This window comes from Sardina pilchardus, chromosome 1 (genome assembly GCF_963854185.1).
Source record: "Sardina pilchardus chromosome 1, fSarPil1.1, whole genome shotgun sequence".
Classification (NCBI taxonomy): Eukaryota; Metazoa; Chordata; class Actinopteri; order Clupeiformes; family Clupeidae; genus Sardina; species Sardina pilchardus.
Genome location: NC_084994.1, coordinates 18,313,957 through 18,331,600, shown reverse-complemented (window position 1 = coordinate 18,331,600; position 17,644 = coordinate 18,313,957). Strand labels below are relative to the sequence as shown.

The window sequence follows — 17,644 nt, the reverse complement described above, 5'->3', positions numbered from 1 at the left end:
TTTATTTGTAAGCTCAAATTTAATTTTAAGTTTTTCAAAGGACATTATATTGCCTTCAAAAAAGAGGTTGACCCAGCGTACAAAGCCCCTTTCTTTCCCACTGCTCATTTTGCAATGTTTTCCTATCCACCGTAAAGGTGCTGTTCTTCCATATTGGAGTGTTTGGGGAGAGGTGGGGATCAAAATGTAACATGTTATGTAAAAGTTTTATTATTTCACATGAAAATTTTATAATAGGGTTTTCCACATTTCTCAAATATTTTGTGTCATACCACAATGATTTTAGAGATAATTTGTGGTTGTCTAAAAAAATGTTTAACTCTATGTCTTCCCAAATTGTTGATTCAGTATAATTATAAGCCCATTTTAAAGGATATCTAGCATTTATGGCAATATAATATTTCTCTATGTTTGGAAGGCCCATTCCACCTTTCTCACGGGTGAGATATAGTTTATTTGTACCAACTCTCGCTCTCTTGCCGTTCCATATGAAGGAAGAAAGAAGAGAGTTGATTTTCTTAAAATAAACTTTATCAAAAGGTAAAGGAAGAGCATTAATAACATATACTAAGCGAGGGAGAACATTAATTTTAATTGTATCTATTTTTCCCCATAATGAAAGTGGTAAGTACCTCCATCTGTCTAAATCCTCCTTAATCTTTCTCAAGATGTTGGTCAAGTTTGTAGAGACTATGGTCCCAAAGTCAGGGTTTAGAATAATACCCAGATACTTTATACCCTCTGGAGACCACTTAAAGGGCAACTTTTCAAGACACGCTTTATGACAAGATTCGTTGAGTGGCATTGCCTCTGATTTTGCACAATTAATTTTATAGCCTGATAGTTGACTGAAATCTTTGATAAATTCTAAAGTGTGTGTAAGTGAAGAGGCTGGATTTAATACAGTTAGTAAAATGTCATCAGCATACAAGAAAAGCTTAACAGAAAAGTCCCTGATAGGAATTCCATAGATGTCTTTACTGGATCGGATTTGGCAGGCAAGTGGTTCTAAAGAAAGAATAAAAAGTAAAGGTGATAAAGGGCAACCTTGCCGGGTGCCTCGATGTAGAGGAAAGCCTTCTGAAATTATACCGTTTGTGGAAATCTTTGCAATTGGATTACTATAGAGCAAAGAAATGTATTTAATAATATTTTGACCTAAACCAAAAGCTTCCAATGTTTTGAACAAGTAGTTCCACTCAATACGGTCGAAAGCCTTTTCGGCATCTAAAGAAACAGCAACTGCTGGGTCGAGTAAAATCTTAGCATAATGAAAAGTATGCATTAGTTTCCGCATATTATCACCAATTAATCTATTTTGAACAAAACCTATTTGGTCTTTATGTATTAGGCAGGGCAGTATTTCTTTCATTCTGCCTGCAATTATTTTTCCAAGAATTTTATTATCTACATTAAGTAACTGAATGGGCCTATAACTTCCACACTCCAAAGGGTCTTTTTCTGGCTTACATAGTAACGTTATTATTGATGTATTCATGTTGTGGGGAAGAGCATCATAGTCTTTGGATTCATGGTATACTTGAAGAAGTTTGTCTGCCAGCAGATCAACAAAAATGTTGTAGAAGTTTGTAGTAAACCCATCTTCTCCTGGGGCTTTGTTGCTGGATAAAGACTGAATTGCTTTTATCACCTCACATTTTGTAATGTTTTCATCCAGTTTGTTCTTTTGAGATGTTGATAGTGCTGGCAAATTTACTCTTTTAAAAAAACACTCTAAATCCTGACTTGATGTTGTAACTTCACTTTTATATAGCTCTTCATAGAATTCCTTGAATTTTTGGTTAATGCCTTTAGAATCTTTTATAATGGTATGGTTTGATTTTATTGCTTGAATGATTCGGGATGTTTTTTGTCTTTGAAGTCTTTGTGCAAGTATTTTACCTGTTTTCTCACCCATCTCATAGTTTTTACTTTTCAACTGATAAAGAGCAAACTTAAGTTTTTCGTTGGAAAATGCATTTAGTTCCAATTTAACTTTAACCAATTCCTTATATAGTTGGTCATTTTCAGGTGATTTCTTGTGTTTATTTTCCAGATATTTTAACTTAACAGTCAGGTTCTCTATCTGGTAATTTGCCAATCTCTTCTTGTAAGACGAGTAACTAATTATCCAGCCGCGACAAGTCACCTGATATGCTTCCCATATCGTACCAAAACGTATCTCTGAAGTCACATTTTCTTTAAAGAAAAGCTCTGTGTTTCTAGTAATCATCCTCTTAAAGTCAGTGTCTGACAACAAAGAGTTATTTAGTGACCATTTTGGAGATTTTAAATGGTTGGTTGTATAGCAAAATGTCAGGGAGACAGGGGCGTGATCTGAAAATATTATGTTATGAATTTTAGAGTCATTGGTGCTACTTAAAATATCTTGAGTTACCCATAGTGAATCTATTCTAGAATAGCTTTTGTGAGCATTTGAATAGAATGTGTAGTTTCTATCTTCACTATGCATAATTCTCCAGACATCAGCAAGCCCTATTCCTTTGCACAGTTCTACTAGAGCTTTGGATATTTTCCAGTCATATTTGGAGGGATGACTAGATTTATCTATAGAAGGTTGGGGGACCGAGTTAAAGTCTCCTCCGAGAATGATTGAGATGTTATTATAGGTTGTTAGAAGTTCTGAGAGGTCTTGGAAGAAAGGGAGATGGTTTTCGTTAGGTGCATATACGTTGACAATTAGTATTGGTTTGTTAAAGAGGTTTGCTTTTAGAAGGACATACCTTCCCTCTGAATCTTCTAATAATGATAATGATAATGATAATGATAATGATAATAATAATTACACAAACCCTGCTGGTTATTCGTTTTCTATTGTATATTAGTCTGGGAATTGAATCATTTATTTGTATTTATCAAGATTCTTATAAGACCACGCCAAAATATTAAGTCTGACCCATTTGATGACATACGAGAGTGAAGCCCACTGACCCTAACCTGCATGAGTGAAGCTGACCCATCACACACTGTTCCCTTTGTCATCTTCTCTAGATCCTCCAAAGAACACAACAGTAGTGTCTAATCCATCTGGTGAAATAACTGAGGGGACTAGAGTGACTCTGACCTGCATGAGTGAAGCTGATCCACCAGTACTCACATACACCTGGATCAAAAAGAGTGGAGCTGTAGAACTGGAGTCAGGAAAGGGGAACACACTTAACTTCAGCAAGATCCGTACTGAGGACAGTGGAGAGTATCTCTGTCAAGCAGCCAATGGGATTGGTCAACAGGACTCTCATGCCGTGTCAATCAAGGTCTTGTGTGAGTAATTTTATAAATCAACATAAATGGAAGTGTAGCTGACATTGCTATGTCACTTGTGTGCTTTTAAATTACCTTATTATTTAACAATCATGCCAGTGTATCTAGACCAGGGGTAGGCAACCTATGGCACGGGTGCCACTGCTAGCACGCCGAGGCATAATCACTGGCACGCGCCACCAGCATCAGCAAAAAAAAAAAAAATCTCAGACTGACAGCAGGATCTTCCAATCCCTCTTTTCAGTGTTCGGCTCAACATACCTGTGTGAGCAGGTATTTTCGCATATGAATAGTGTGCTCAGCCCTATCGGCAGCCGTTTGACCACGGACAATTCCGAGTCGTGTTTACAATTAAAAGTGACAAACTACGAACCCCAGATAAAAATTGATGATAGTGGCACACTCTTTGACTAGAAATTTTGAAGTTGGCACTGGATGTCTCAAAGGTTGCCGACCCCTGATCTAGACAAACGTTTTACAATTTACTGTTTTCTATGTCATTTTCACCAGATCCACCACAAAACACAAGCATTGTGTTTGCCCCATCTGATGAAATAACTGAGGGAACTACAGTGACTTTGACCTGCATGAGTGAAGCTGACCCACCAGTACACACATACACCTGGATCAAGAAGAGTGGAGCTGTAGAACAGTCAGGTCAGGAAGACCAGGAAGAAGAGTCAGGAAAGGGGAAGACACTCACCTTCAGCAATATCCGTACTGAGGACAGTGGAGTGTATTTCTGTCGAGTAGACAACAAGATTGGTCAACATGATTCTCCTGATGTAACTGTTGAGGTTTTATGTGAGTAATCAAATGATTATGATGATTTAAATCAATGGCAAAAGATGTAAATCAATGATTGTTTAATCCATGTCAAGCAGCCAGTACGATTGATCAACAGGACCCTCCTGATGTTTCTGGTGAAATGAGTTCAACAACACATTTTAAAGCATAAAGTTCTTGGTGCTGTCAAAAATAACTATACATAAACACAGTAAACACAGAGATCAGAGGTTCATAGATTGTTTGATAGATAGATAGATACTTTATTGATCCCCAAGGGGAAATTCAAGATTGTTCGTTTTTTTCAAGATTCAAGATTGTTCGTCGATTGTAAGTTTGGATGGACAAAGATATTACATTATGTTATATTATATTATATTATATTATATTATTATATTAAATGATTCTATATATTAAACAGAGTTCTTCCAATGAATATGTGATTTTTGTTTTCTTTCCAATCACAGCTATGGGCCATGACCAGACCATATTGATAGCAGTTCTGGCTGGAGTGGCGGTCTGTGGAGTTGTGGTTTTGCTCTGTGTCATATGCAGGTTGAGGTGAGATCAGAGGAGAGAGAAAGTGCTGCAATATAAACTCTGAATTCCTCTACAGTTAGACAATGCAGAAGGATTCTCACGATATCCTCGTAATATGTACTTTTTGTTTTTCCATATAGGCAAAGTAAAAATGTGGCAACAAACAGTAATAGGACATCAGGTGAAGACAAACAGGTGACATGGCTGCTCCCGGCTTTAGACATTGACAGTCAAAATGTTGCCACTTTTGTCAACATGTGTAGTGTGACATGAACACTGTCATGATGTGCCATAGCCAAAAATAAGCTAATCACACTTAACAGTATAATCTTCCCTGTCATAGGATAATGATGCTCTGTACTCCAACATCGACTTCAAGAGGCCTGGGCAGGACAGAGCTGCTGGTCCCAACAGTGTTGAAGCTACAGGAGGAGCAGAGGATGATGTTCACTACTCCACCATCCAGCCCCACGGCCCCACACAGACTGCTGGAGCTCAGGGGGATAAAGCCCTGTACACCAGTGTCCAGCCCCACGGCCCCACACAGACTGCTGGAGCTCAGGGGGATAAAGCCCTGTACACCAGTGTCCAGCCCCACGGCCCCACACAGACTGCTGGAGCTCAGGGGGATAACGCCCTGTACGCCAGTGTCCAGCCCAAACGCTCCAGACAGACTGCAGGAACTCAGGAGGATGACGATGTCCAGTATGCCAGTGTCCAGTTCAAAAAGCCAGGTGGTGTCAAAGGGTATGTACTGTACTGTACTGGATCTTATTTATCAATGTCATCAAATTCTTTTTAATCTCTCAGTGTGGTTAAAACAAACATTGGCTAATCAATGTATAGTTTGCCTTTGTATAGTTTTTATAATACTTTGGAGAAAATTAATTTGATTTAGCTTTTCAGAAAATTAATAATTTATTTATTATGTAATCCTTACTTAACCTGTATTTTTCATGCCTCCTATTCCACTTTTGTTCACGTTTCATACGTGTTTCTCTATGGGCCCAAGTTCAAGAATGCAATCTCTCTGTGGTAACGGGAACTCACACAGAGTGGGCAGAGCCAGGCTGAATTCAATTAATAAAACATTCGGTTAAAGTCGACCAATAGCAGTGTTGAGCAATATACCTTCAGTGATGGACTGGCCATCTGGAATTTGGGCAACTGACAGAAGGGCCTCCCGTCAATCAGGCTGCTTGGAGTAGGTTATCATCACTGATGAAAATATCACTGTCATAGAGCATTGGGATTTCAGTCTTGTGGCGTAGCCTATTCCACATCCAAATGAAAGTAAGAGATAATTTACACAATTTATCTCTTCTGCAGCCTCAATGTTCGATATGCCAATATGTGTCACCAATCACTGTAGCTAACCTAATGAACTAAACGTCATGTTTTTACTTTGTCACCCATCGTCAGACGTTATTGTCACTGCTGGTGGCGTTAGCAATGCGTGTAGCCATGAATTTTGATGTATGCATCAATGTCTTTGTTAAACGGAAGGCATATAAAGTAAGTAAGTATAAACATATTTGTTTATATGGATTTGGATCATGGATAGTAAATTGCATATCAAATAGTTGCAAACTGTCTGCTGGGAGGTGATTCTCAAACTTGGGCCCTATATGTTTAACTTGTTTGCTGTTACGCTAACCTCTGTGACTGTGCTCATGTTTCCCTGCAGTTCTCTTGACCAGCCAGAGGGGGAGCTATCTGTAATCTACAGCAGTGTTCATAAGAGAGCATAACATAAACTAAACAGCCATTAGCAAACATGTTAAAGTCAGTATAGTAAACTTGTGTAGTGCTGAAAGACTATATGCCTGCTATTTGTTTTTAACATAGATATTTTTTTCTTATTTCCATGCATGCATTAAGTTAGATATATACACTGTATTCATCTTTTAAGATTTTTTATGTTTCAGTTTTTCGTTTTAAGTTTATGACTGTTATGCCTATTTGTCTTCTAATCTCATGCATGTTTTGTGAATTCAGTCAAATATATCATGTCCCTCTTTCTGTCCATTCAGTGTTAAAGCAACACTGTGTAAGTTTTGGGGTTCGGGTACGAACCGGTCCGAACCAAAGAACTACAAAATTCGACTGCTTTACGGCATAGGGCACACTTCCCCCACCACTTCCTCAAATTCTGTGCGAGCGTTGAATAGACAGTTGATGGCTTATAAACATGAGCTACGTGATCTTTTGGCGTTTGAAAAAAAATAAAACCCATGAAATTATTCATATGATGATATGCTGAAATGCATGCTATGGGCTAGGCTACCTGGAATAGTTTCATACAATTCACACGCAACGCATAGTTTCATACATTTCACACGCAACGCAGGCAGTCCGAGTTTGCCCAAGACGAGAACTCCTCCTGCAGAAATCGGCTTATCAAAAAAAGCACGTGTATCCTAGCTCTGTCATCTAGTGTCATCATGCTGCCAACCAAACTGCACGGGAGCTGGTTATGTGTGCTAGTTATAGCTCAACGTGTAAATCTACCTATAGGCTACTGACCAAACAATGATCTTGAAAAACAAAGTTATCACGTGTAAGATTCTGTCATCATATTATAAGAGCTCTGCCTCTCCAAACATTTTGGGCGTGTAAATATAGGCTATGCCACTATGGACGTGAATACCATAAAATAGGCTACAATATCTGGTGACCATCGATTTTTTTTTTATGTTATAAAGACACTAAAAATGACCACCCTAGATTAGGCTACGCTATTGCTCATAAATATCGTAATCGTTTTTTTTTTTTTTTTTTTAAATAGGCTAAGTAATTGACCAACAATGACCAACATCATCCTAATACCGAGAACGTGCACAGACCTGAGCTGAAAGCCTAGTTTTACAAATGTATCACATAACTGGTATTGTAGTAGCCTACCACATAATTTAATATTTAATGTGCAGCCTCAAGTCTAGCCTATACTGTACCCTATGTCTAACTTGCTTCTGGTGTAACCGTGATAGATTTTACGACATAAGTAGAATAAATTACCGTTTCCCAACTGTAGGGGGACCCCAAGAGCAAAACTTACATAGTGTTGCTTTAAGTGCAAAAAACACAAGAAACTCTACTTTGTACAGGTGTTGTAAATGAAACCAAAATCAACACTGATTAAGGACTTAACATAAGGACATAAGGACTTAACCTTCAGAGTGAATCTGAACATGCTTTACTTATATTTTATGTAGCGGACAGGGCTGTACTTCTATTTTCTCTGTCTCACACCCAGGCTCTTTTCACATCCCATGTTAAGTACATGACCTGCAATTACAATTGTGTGTTGTATGTCATTCATTTCTAAGACATATGCACATTTGAATGTAATATTTATAAATATGAATGTCATCCCTATCTCAGAAATGTGAAGGCAATAATTGTTCATACATATCCGTGTAAAAGACATGTTTCTCATAATTAACTGCAGCATTGTTGTAATATACTCCACCTCCTTCACACTCACTACATCTCCTGCCCGAGTCCTCCACCATCCTCTCCACCCCCCTCCATGCCAGACTGGACATAGTTAAGATTTACCTACCTGCTGTGTTGTGATTACATCTTTTTTGTTACCACACACACACACACACACACACACACACACAGTCTCCCTCTACTTTATGTCACTATGTCTCACACACACACACACACACACACACACACACACACTGACTTGCGTACATTACTCAAATAAACATTGATCTGAGAAAACATTATTCTAGTATCTACTGTATCTTCAACAGGTGCCATATTCTTGTATGCATGTGGCTACTCCAGTTCCAACGTCTACTCAGGGACAGGGGTTTAGCTGTAACTATAGCCAGTGGCGATTCTAGAGATTTGTAACTAGGGTGGCCCTAGTGGGGCATTGGTTAATTCAAGGGTGGCATCTAGATAAACAGAAACAGGCTCAAGTTGTTAAATTAGCACACATGCATGAGTAAAACCCAAAAACCATGCACCAAACACCACACTTCTAAATTGAAGGACAAAGACCATACTCTCACACTTTGAGCTTGACAGTCACACTATTTGACCCATTCTCACACCACACGCCATACTTGACATCTCTCACGCTACAAAGTGGAAGTGAGAAAAAACCCCACCCCACACACAGAGGGTTTCTGTCTTATTTTGTCCTCAATTTAAGTGAATCCATTTTCTACTTCAAGTATTAAGGGTTGCAGCCAACTTGTTTAACATGATATCTTAAAATGATGCATACTTTTATAAAACTAGATGTACCGCAAAGCGATACACAATATGACCGCCGCTCAGTCCTGCACATTCTCTCCGCAAATATCAACACGCTTGTGTTTCCATCGCCTACTCCATCCCTACTGCAACTTTTATGTATGTAAATGAGTGTGTGCATGTGTGCGCTTGCTTTTGTGTATGAGTGCTTCTCTGTCTAGTGTGAGTGTGTGTCTGCTTGTGTGTGTGTTTAATGTGTCTCTGAGTATATGTTCACTGTGTTCTCTGCCGTCACTGTCACTCCAATATCAGATAACACACACACACACACACACACACACTCACATGCGCGCGTGTGCACACACACACACACACACACACACAAACACACATACACAGGCACACACTCACACACACACACTCGCACACACACACACACACACACACACACAAACACACATACACAGGCACACCCAGAGAGAGAGAGAAAGAGAGAACACACACAGAATACACACAGATAACACAGACACAGAGAGAGAGAGAGAGAGAGAGAGAGAGAGAGAGAGAGAGAGAGAGAAAGAAAGAGAACACACACAGAACATGCACATACACACATATACACACATGCAAACACACAGATGGGCACACAGAAACGCACCCACACACTATAGTACATCACACACACACTCACTTCTCAGCTCCGGTGGTCTCACAAAATGTACTCAAAGATGTGTGTGTGCATGTGTGTGTGTGTGTGTGTGTAGGTGTGTGTGTGTGTGTGTGTGTAAGGGTGTATGTGTGCATGCGTGTGGGCGTGTTTGTGCATGTGTTTGTATAATGTTTTATGTACATGTGTGTATGTAGTGGTGCGTGTGTGTGTAGGTATGCGTGTGTGTGTGTATTTATATGTGTGTATTTATATGTGTGTGTGTGTGTGTGTGTGTTCCTGCATGTTTGTTGCACCCAGAGCAACCATTCTCTTTTAAAACATATTTGGAAACTAGTTGATTAAAGGTTTCTAATGGTGTCACTTATATGTTTCTAGGACAAAAACTAGCAGAGATTGAGATGTTTGGAACAGTTTTTGAAATCCCCAGGGGGGGATTTAGACTCAAGATAATACCACCATCTACTGGCCGATGGGTATACAGTCCTGAATGTACACATAAATCCATTTATTTTATAGCCCCCCATGGATGAAATTCCACAAAACTTGGCATACTCCCAGAGGGTGTCAGGTTAATCATACACATGAAATTTGGTGCAGTTCATAACATCTCATCTGAAGATAGGGGCAATTAAAGCAATATTACATTGCATTTTCAATTTTTAGGATGGGGGGGCAAATCACAAATGACTGGTTATAAGCTAAGTTGATGCAAGCTCTAGAGAACAACATACCATAAACATTTTGTCATCCTCGGTGCCACGGTTCAGGTAGTTATGTAGGAAAAACTGTCATTTTTGGGCTTCGGGCGGGGGCAGCGCGGGGGTGGAGTGACCCCCGGGGACGAAACGAAAATTTTCCATAGAACTCTACTGGGGCTACATGCCCACCAAGTTTCATGCGCTCCGGTGTTACGGTGTCCCGGGAATCGTTGACGAAAAATGACGGGAAAAAAGAATAAAAAAAAAAAAAAAAAAAAAAAGCTTTGACAACAACAATATGACCGCTTCGCTAGCTACGCTAGCGGCGGTCATAATTAGCTCCCTAAAATTATATCTAACATGACCTGTCATTGTCTATGTCCATGCCATGGCAATGACTGACAACCCTAACCCAAACCCTGACATTTTAAATTGGCGATTTTTAATTTATTTTTAGCAACAAGCTCCGTGACCCATCACTCAGATCAGTACCACAACCCACTTTTGGGTTCCGACCCACCAGTTATGTCTGGCCTAAGCTATGTAAACTTTCCACAATGTCAATATTACATTAGGGCAATAGACTATTCATGATACAACATATACTCAGTGTTGGCTGAGTAGGTAGAATTGGTAGATATAAAAATGTGCCTACATGACGTGATTCCACAGTCGCAATACTGGGTTTTGTGTGTGTGTGTGATAAGATACTGTAAATGCCAAAAGGGCACTGGCAGATTCGATAGGTAAATACTGTATATGTTTGCATGTTAGTGCAAGCAGGCCTATTGTAAGCTCACATGCTAAAAACAATGAGCCATGTAGCCTATAACTGCTAGCATGTTTGCTAGATTGCTTATATTTCTGAACTCTGATATTTCAAACTAGTGCGCTGCAAGTGCATCAAAAAAGGTCTCGCCTTTGACTGTTACAGTTTTTCTCAATTGTTAACACACATTTTCTGAAAACATGCCTCATATTCTCAGAACTCTACACACAAATCCAAAACAACACACACAATGGGCAAAACTCCACAATTCTCCTGCAAAATGACACTTTACCTTCAAAACAATGTAATTTCTCCTCAAAATGCTCTTTTGTTCTCAAGAGACACACACAAACCATCATATATCAAGACATTTACAAGGACCAGTTGAACACTGATGTGCTCAGTGTAAAACACTGCGATGAATTGAAAACACTTCTTCTCCATTCATTATAATGACTTGGGCCTTTTTTACGTTCAGTGTTACACTACAAACAGTACTACAAACAGTAGATAAGCTGATACAGTAAGTTGATATGCATTTTGAAATATCTCATTGTTTTCTATTATTTTTCTTTGTATTTCCCGTAATGTTATGCCATTTTTTCTAGGACAATGCTCATGAATTCTAGCCTGATTACCATCGACTTTCAAAGGCTCTGCGAGACTTTAGTCTGACCAACAGCTTGTGCTAACACGGTTTCTTGCAAGCGCTGGTTGACCCGCCTCCTTTAAGTGCCTCGATTTGCTACTGGTAGATGTCAGAAAGCGGTTTGCCGAGTTTAAACCAATAACAACACTCTTTCCTCTGCCTTGAACACGCCTCTACCCAGAGCCGTTGGAGCTGCTCAAAGTTGATTGGTTCTCGACCAAAGGGGGCAGTTCCGCAGATTTCGGGAACTCAGAAATCCTTCTCAATGAGCAGTTGACCAGACCAGCAGCAAAAGCCTGAAGGCGTTGCGTCACTGGGAGGGCGTGCCAGGCTACATGAATTCAGTTTCCTGTTCAGGAGACAGAAGCCCTTGTGTTGGTAATCTTTCGGCTGCCAAACAAATAGTAAAATACTGTAACCTATGTAGGAATACAAAGTAGGATTACAGTACTTTCCCCAAATACTTGAAACATACTTTATTTTTACAGTCCTACAGAACAGCCCACAGGCAATACTGTACTACTGTGCTCATTGAGCTGTATTGTACTGTCCGGTACTGTACTGTATTGATACGCAGCACTGCAATGTTCTAGTGGCTCGGATCTCATCAGAGATTACGGTCCTTGGCCTCCCCATCCTCCTCCTCTTACTCTCACTCCTCTGGATCTGCCTCTGCCTGTACTACTACTGTAATACTAAAGCTCTGATTGTTAATTGTAAGACTGTGTGACAGGAGTTTGCCCATCTGATGAGTCAGTGTGCATGGTAGGGCAGTTAGCTTTAGAATTTGAATGGCAGTGTGTTCTTTGTGAAAACAAGAGATTTTCTTCATGAAAATTGTGTCTAATGCACAGAATTGTGTGTAGTGTTTTGAAAACAGTGTGTTATAGAACTGCAATTTGAGTGTAAAGCCGAAATTGTGCTTATAGTTCAGCAGAATCGGTTCAGGAGGTTGGTGCATGAGCTACATATTACTGGAATTGTGTCTCAAGTACCAGAAATTGTGTGTAAACGATTGAAAAAAACTGTAATGGCGAATCGTAGACTAGGATTTTGGAGTGGCACCTGGGGTGGCCAATTGAATCTCAAGGGTGGCCTGTGCCACCGGGAGCCACTCCTCTGGCTACGCCCCTGGCTATAGCAACACCAAAATGTTTTTCATTTCTTTTTCTAAGAAGAAAGATATCGTGTGTGATAAAATGTAAATTTACAGAATACGCCCCGAGAGGCTGTGGTTTATGCTGAATTTAGAACAGCTAAGGGGCGTTGTTTGGCACGACGCGAAGCGGAACCACGGAATCGTGTGGCTTATTGCTTTCCTAAAATGGTTACTTCTTCGATCTAGCAAGATATCATGAAACAAAGGCATAGCAACGCAAAATGTAACGATGTATTCATAGATAATCATTCTTCCACCAACATTGAGATGAACTCCAACTTTTTTTCTAGTTGTGGTAGTGCATTACTATAGAACGAAATGCGGTCAAGGTGTGTGGTTATACTAGGATTTACAATTGCATTGAACGTGATTCAACCAATCATAATCAAAGACCGGAACCATGCATTTTAGAAAACTGTAATAATATAAAACATTCAGTTTTTGGCCTAAGAAAGTCAAAAATATTTGGTTAAAAGAAGCCTGTGGGATTAATTTATGGTTGTCAATTATAACTTATTGCCAGTTGAGTTTTCCATAGGCTAGGCCAACAAAAATAGGGGGAAAACCCTATATTTTGAATTAAAAAAAAAACAGCAAACAAAGAGAACATCTAAATCTTATTCATACATGTGCAGGTCACTGGGTAGGTTTGTAAACCCAAGTCATCTCACAGTTGTGACAATTTATTTGCCAAGTTCTTGATTGATTTGTCAAAAAGATTTGTTTAAACTTTAGACATTGCAATGCCTACAATGACCACCACCAAGTAGATGACAACATATTCTAAACTCGTCATGTACAGTAGTTTATCATCCAACAGCATCAGAGCCCCATCACCACCCCCACCTCTTTATCTGCCATCACCTCCTCCCCTTCCTCCCCCTCCCTTCTGCTCCTCCTCAGACAGAGCAGAAGTCGCTGCCTGAGTCGCTGCACCAGGAAATGGCTCTACTTGCCTCCAGAAACAGCAGTCAGTTATGTCAGGACTGTGGATGGGATGAAGAATGCAGGACTGCAGAAAGGCATGTCTTTGATATGATGCGGCATTCAAAGTGTTAAAATACCCACCATTCAGGAAAGTTGCTCGAGAATCAACTTCAAGATTTGTAAATCTGCATCTGATCAAAGTCCCATATGAAGATGATTTACAGTAACTGCACAATCGATGTTGAGCATGTCCAAATGTATAAGTAAATGAGCCTTACATCTTTCAGTAGTGATAGGTGTGTAGATTTGAACAAAAGCTGGTACTAGAGCTCAGTGCTTCTTAAATGTTCTTCTTTTCTGGTGAAGACATGCAGGGCACTGTTCAAGAGCAGGTACACACTGACCTCTTAAGCACCAGCTAGCAGTACATGTGGTTTCAACACATTTAAAAATACTGGACTGGTCTTACTATATGTCACAGTGGAGTCCCATCTTCCTCATTTCTCATGTTGAACATGTTCAACGTCTCTGCAGTTACTGTAGATCACTAGCCTGCCCATGCTGCCTTCCGTGCAATTTTTTTGCAGCAGCGATGACGACGTCTATGTGACAAACCAAAGTGTTCTTTTCCGGAGAAGACAGGACACCATTCAAGATCAGCTAGGCAAAGTAAATACACTGTAATTATTCTCTTTTTTGCAGATTTTCTATTTATCTAAATCACATACATATTAGCACAGCTTATTTATTATTTGCTGCATTAAACTGATTGTGTGACAGTGCTCACATGCTTGCACTGAATGTGATGGAGATGCGTGTTGTTCACTTTTCATTGGCGTCAGCAATACAGAAGTGTATTGAAATGTTGTTGTGTTGCTTTGCTCCCGTTTCCTCTGTTAAAGAGGTGAGAAATGTTTAACTTTTCTGCACCGATGGATAGCAATGCATGGCACCGGTCAATTAAATTCTGGTTAGGTGCAAGGCATACATTATAGTACACACCCCCTAATGTCGGGAAAACCCATTGGCATGCAGTAACACAAGTGATTAGGGTTAAGACATGTTTGCATTTCACAGCTAACTGGCCCAATGATGACACAAACATCGCATTTTCTTTTCCTGCGCCTGTTGATCATGATTCCAAGTAAGTAGCAACTTCCTGTCAATGTCTGACATTAGGAGTTACAGTTATTTCTGGTCAAAACATGTCAGCAATATTGTTTTTTTTGTTTGTCTAGTTTTTAGTGCTGAGTACAGATGCTTGTTGTCAACGGTTTAGAGAGAGACAAACTTCCTCCTTTTTCAACTTTATAAAAGCGGCTTATCTTGTGATATGCTGTGTCCTATCAATGATGGACCAGTGTGGACCAACGGCCATTTTAAATGACAGACAGAGAGAAAGACTATGGCAGGCTATGTTTAGTTTGATGAGCATATAAAATGGATGCAGAATTTGCACTGAGTGAACAGTTATTTTTGTGATTGTGTTAGTGTGTGTGTGTGTGTGTGTGTGTGCACATGCGTGGCTGTGCTGTGGCTGTGCATGCATGCCTGTCTGTACCTGTGTACATGCCTAGTCTATGTTTAATATCAATGGAATAGGAGAATACAAATAGTCAATTAGTCCTAGTATTACTAGGCTACTATATTGTCCTTTGAGGCCTCAAAATCTGAATATAATGTATAACACTGTCAATCAAAACGGGGTCCACCCACTTTAACAGTTCCTCCAATCATCATGCCGAAATCCTTTGTCCAGCCCACTGCCCCACTCTCAGAGAGGCTGTTTTGTTTAGTTTTTTTGTGCATGGATCTGTTAAAAGTGCCAATATCTTATATGATTATTGTTTTATTTGGATTGATTGCAATTGCTTACTAACCTCATCTCTGCCACCTATCTCTATGTTCTCTGCTGCAGTTTCTATGGTGACTGTGGGCACAGCCTCAGAGGAGGCCTGTGTGTTCCCCTTCCACTATAAGAACAATACGTATAGTGACTGCACCTATGAGGACTGGTCACATCTTTGGTGTGCCACAACCCAGAACTATGTACCGGGTAAATGGCGGAACTGTAAAGGTGAGTGACCAGTGAGGGGTATGTGTGTGTGTGGACAGAAGGGCCATTTCATGTGAAATCATCACGCTTTTGAACCGCATCGCCACAGATTTGAATGAAACTTGGAATGCTGATTCAAACATATAAGAAAGCCATCAAACTTAATTTGCATAATAAATATTGGGTATATACAGGTACATTTTAACAAACACCTTTTTCTGTCATTTTAGAGGAGCTTTCCTTGAACTCTTAGATCTCCCTGGTGTGAATGTGTGTCTATTAGCCATCAGCAATGGGACAGGTGTAAATTCTAAATGGCAGAAAGAAAAACAACATTCTAGTTTTAGACAAATTTACTGAAGCACATAGATGCAGTCTGATAACAATTCATTTATATGGTATGGTATAGGTATGGTTACAGAATGTCATTGCCACAAGCTATTTATTTAGCATCTCCAATATGCATATGTCTAAATTAGAATGTTACTTTAACCCTCATGTTGTCCTAAAATCTTACGACGTTCGTTGTCCTTGGGGTCAATTTGACCCCAGCTACAAAAAACTCTCAAAAATGATTAAAATTATTTTTTTTACCCAATTTTTTTTTGTGGTAGGTACTTAACAAGAGTGTAATAACCACTATCAAAAGCCCTACAAAACAATCCCACCCCCCCACACCCCTTTATGAACCCTGGAACCCTGACTGGCAATATGGCCAATCCAGTGTCAACAGCCCAAAGGCTGACTTTTTGGACTTTTTCAGACCTGCCAAAATAACTTATATGTAATATGTACTTGTATATGAAATAATGATAATAGCTACATGTTCTCATACTATTACAATAATAATATCCATAATTTGTCAAATATTCATTTTCATCATGTTTCATAAAAATGGGGTCAAATTGACCCCAATACCACCAACGTAACTATTTTTTTTACAGGACATTGGAAACATATTTTTGTGCAAATTTCATGTTTACTCTGTTGTACCCTTCAAATGAGGAAAAGTCATGAAACTTGAAGCAAAACAAAAAAAGTGAACCATATATTTTATGATGTTAAACACTGCTTGGGGTCAAATTGACCCCAAGGACAACATAAGGGTTAATGTATGCAGCAAGACTTACATGGTGACACAATACAAATGTGAAGTGTTCTAGTATCTGTCCATTTGGGAATTTAATCACGCCACGCCTAATTCACTGTTTCATATCTGATTTGTGGTGCAGATGTTCCAAGGTGGAGTGTTACATACAGCGCTACACACATCTGTGTTCTGGAGGGATCATCAGTTACCATGTCCTGCTCTTACACCTACCCGAGCTATCTAACAGTTAAAGAAGTGTTTTGGACAAACAAAGACACAGTTCATTCTGATTTATCAGCACATGTAATTTACGAGCAAAGGGTCTCAGTGGACAGTAGAAATAAACAAAGGGAGTCTTCTTTGAACATGATTCACCTAACCAAAGCAGATGGACAGTATCAGTATTACTGTAGAATTATCACCAATGCAGACAAACAAAAAATGACAAGCACACTAGGAATTTCTTTGAAAATAACTGGTAAATAAACACAAGCTGGATCAATATGATAATATTAATAATGATACTTTTTGTCAAATTACTTACATCCACATATGAAAAATATATATTCATACTTTTTTTTTTAGATCTGCAGATTGTTTCATCTAGCCAAGAAAGAGTGATTGAGGGTAATCGTGTGACTCTCACCTGCAAAACCACCTGTAATCTACCCGACAGCCCTTTATTCATCTGGAGTAAAGATGGACGTCCTGTAGAGAAGAAGCAGATCATCAACAACCAGCTGCAGCTCCACCCAGTCACTCATAAAGATGAGGGCAGCTACACCTGTGCTGTTAGAGGA

General features: G+C 39.4%; 1 protein-coding gene across 1 annotated transcript; it reads left to right on the top strand.

Moving 5' to 3' along the window:
• The first annotated feature begins 3,965 nt into the window (after positions 1-3,965).
• On the top strand, positions 3,966-6,633 carry LOC134083639 (uncharacterized). Its single transcript, XM_062539821.1, has 5 exons — positions 3,966-4,086; positions 4,536-4,629; positions 4,749-4,803; positions 4,952-5,355; positions 6,296-6,633. The coding sequence occupies exons 2-5, from the start codon at positions 4,538-4,540 to the stop codon at positions 6,357-6,359; spliced, it is 615 nt and encodes a 204-aa protein (XP_062395805.1). The 5' UTR covers positions 3,966-4,086; positions 4,536-4,537; the 3' UTR covers positions 6,360-6,633.
• Positions 6,634-17,644: the final 11,011 nt, after the last annotated feature.

Coding starts and splice junctions, on each gene's coding strand:
- LOC134083639 (XM_062539821.1), top strand. CDS start 4,538: ATGGGCCATGACCAGACCATATTGATAGCAGTTCTGGCTGGAGTGGCG. Junction 4,630..4,748: donor TGTGTCATATGCAGGTTGAG/GTGAGATCAGAG, acceptor TTTTCCATATAG/GCAAAGTAAAAATGTGGCAA. Junction 5,356..6,295: donor AAGCCAGGTGGTGTCAAAGG/GTATGTACTGTA, acceptor GTTTCCCTGCAG/TTCTCTTGACCAGCCAGAGG.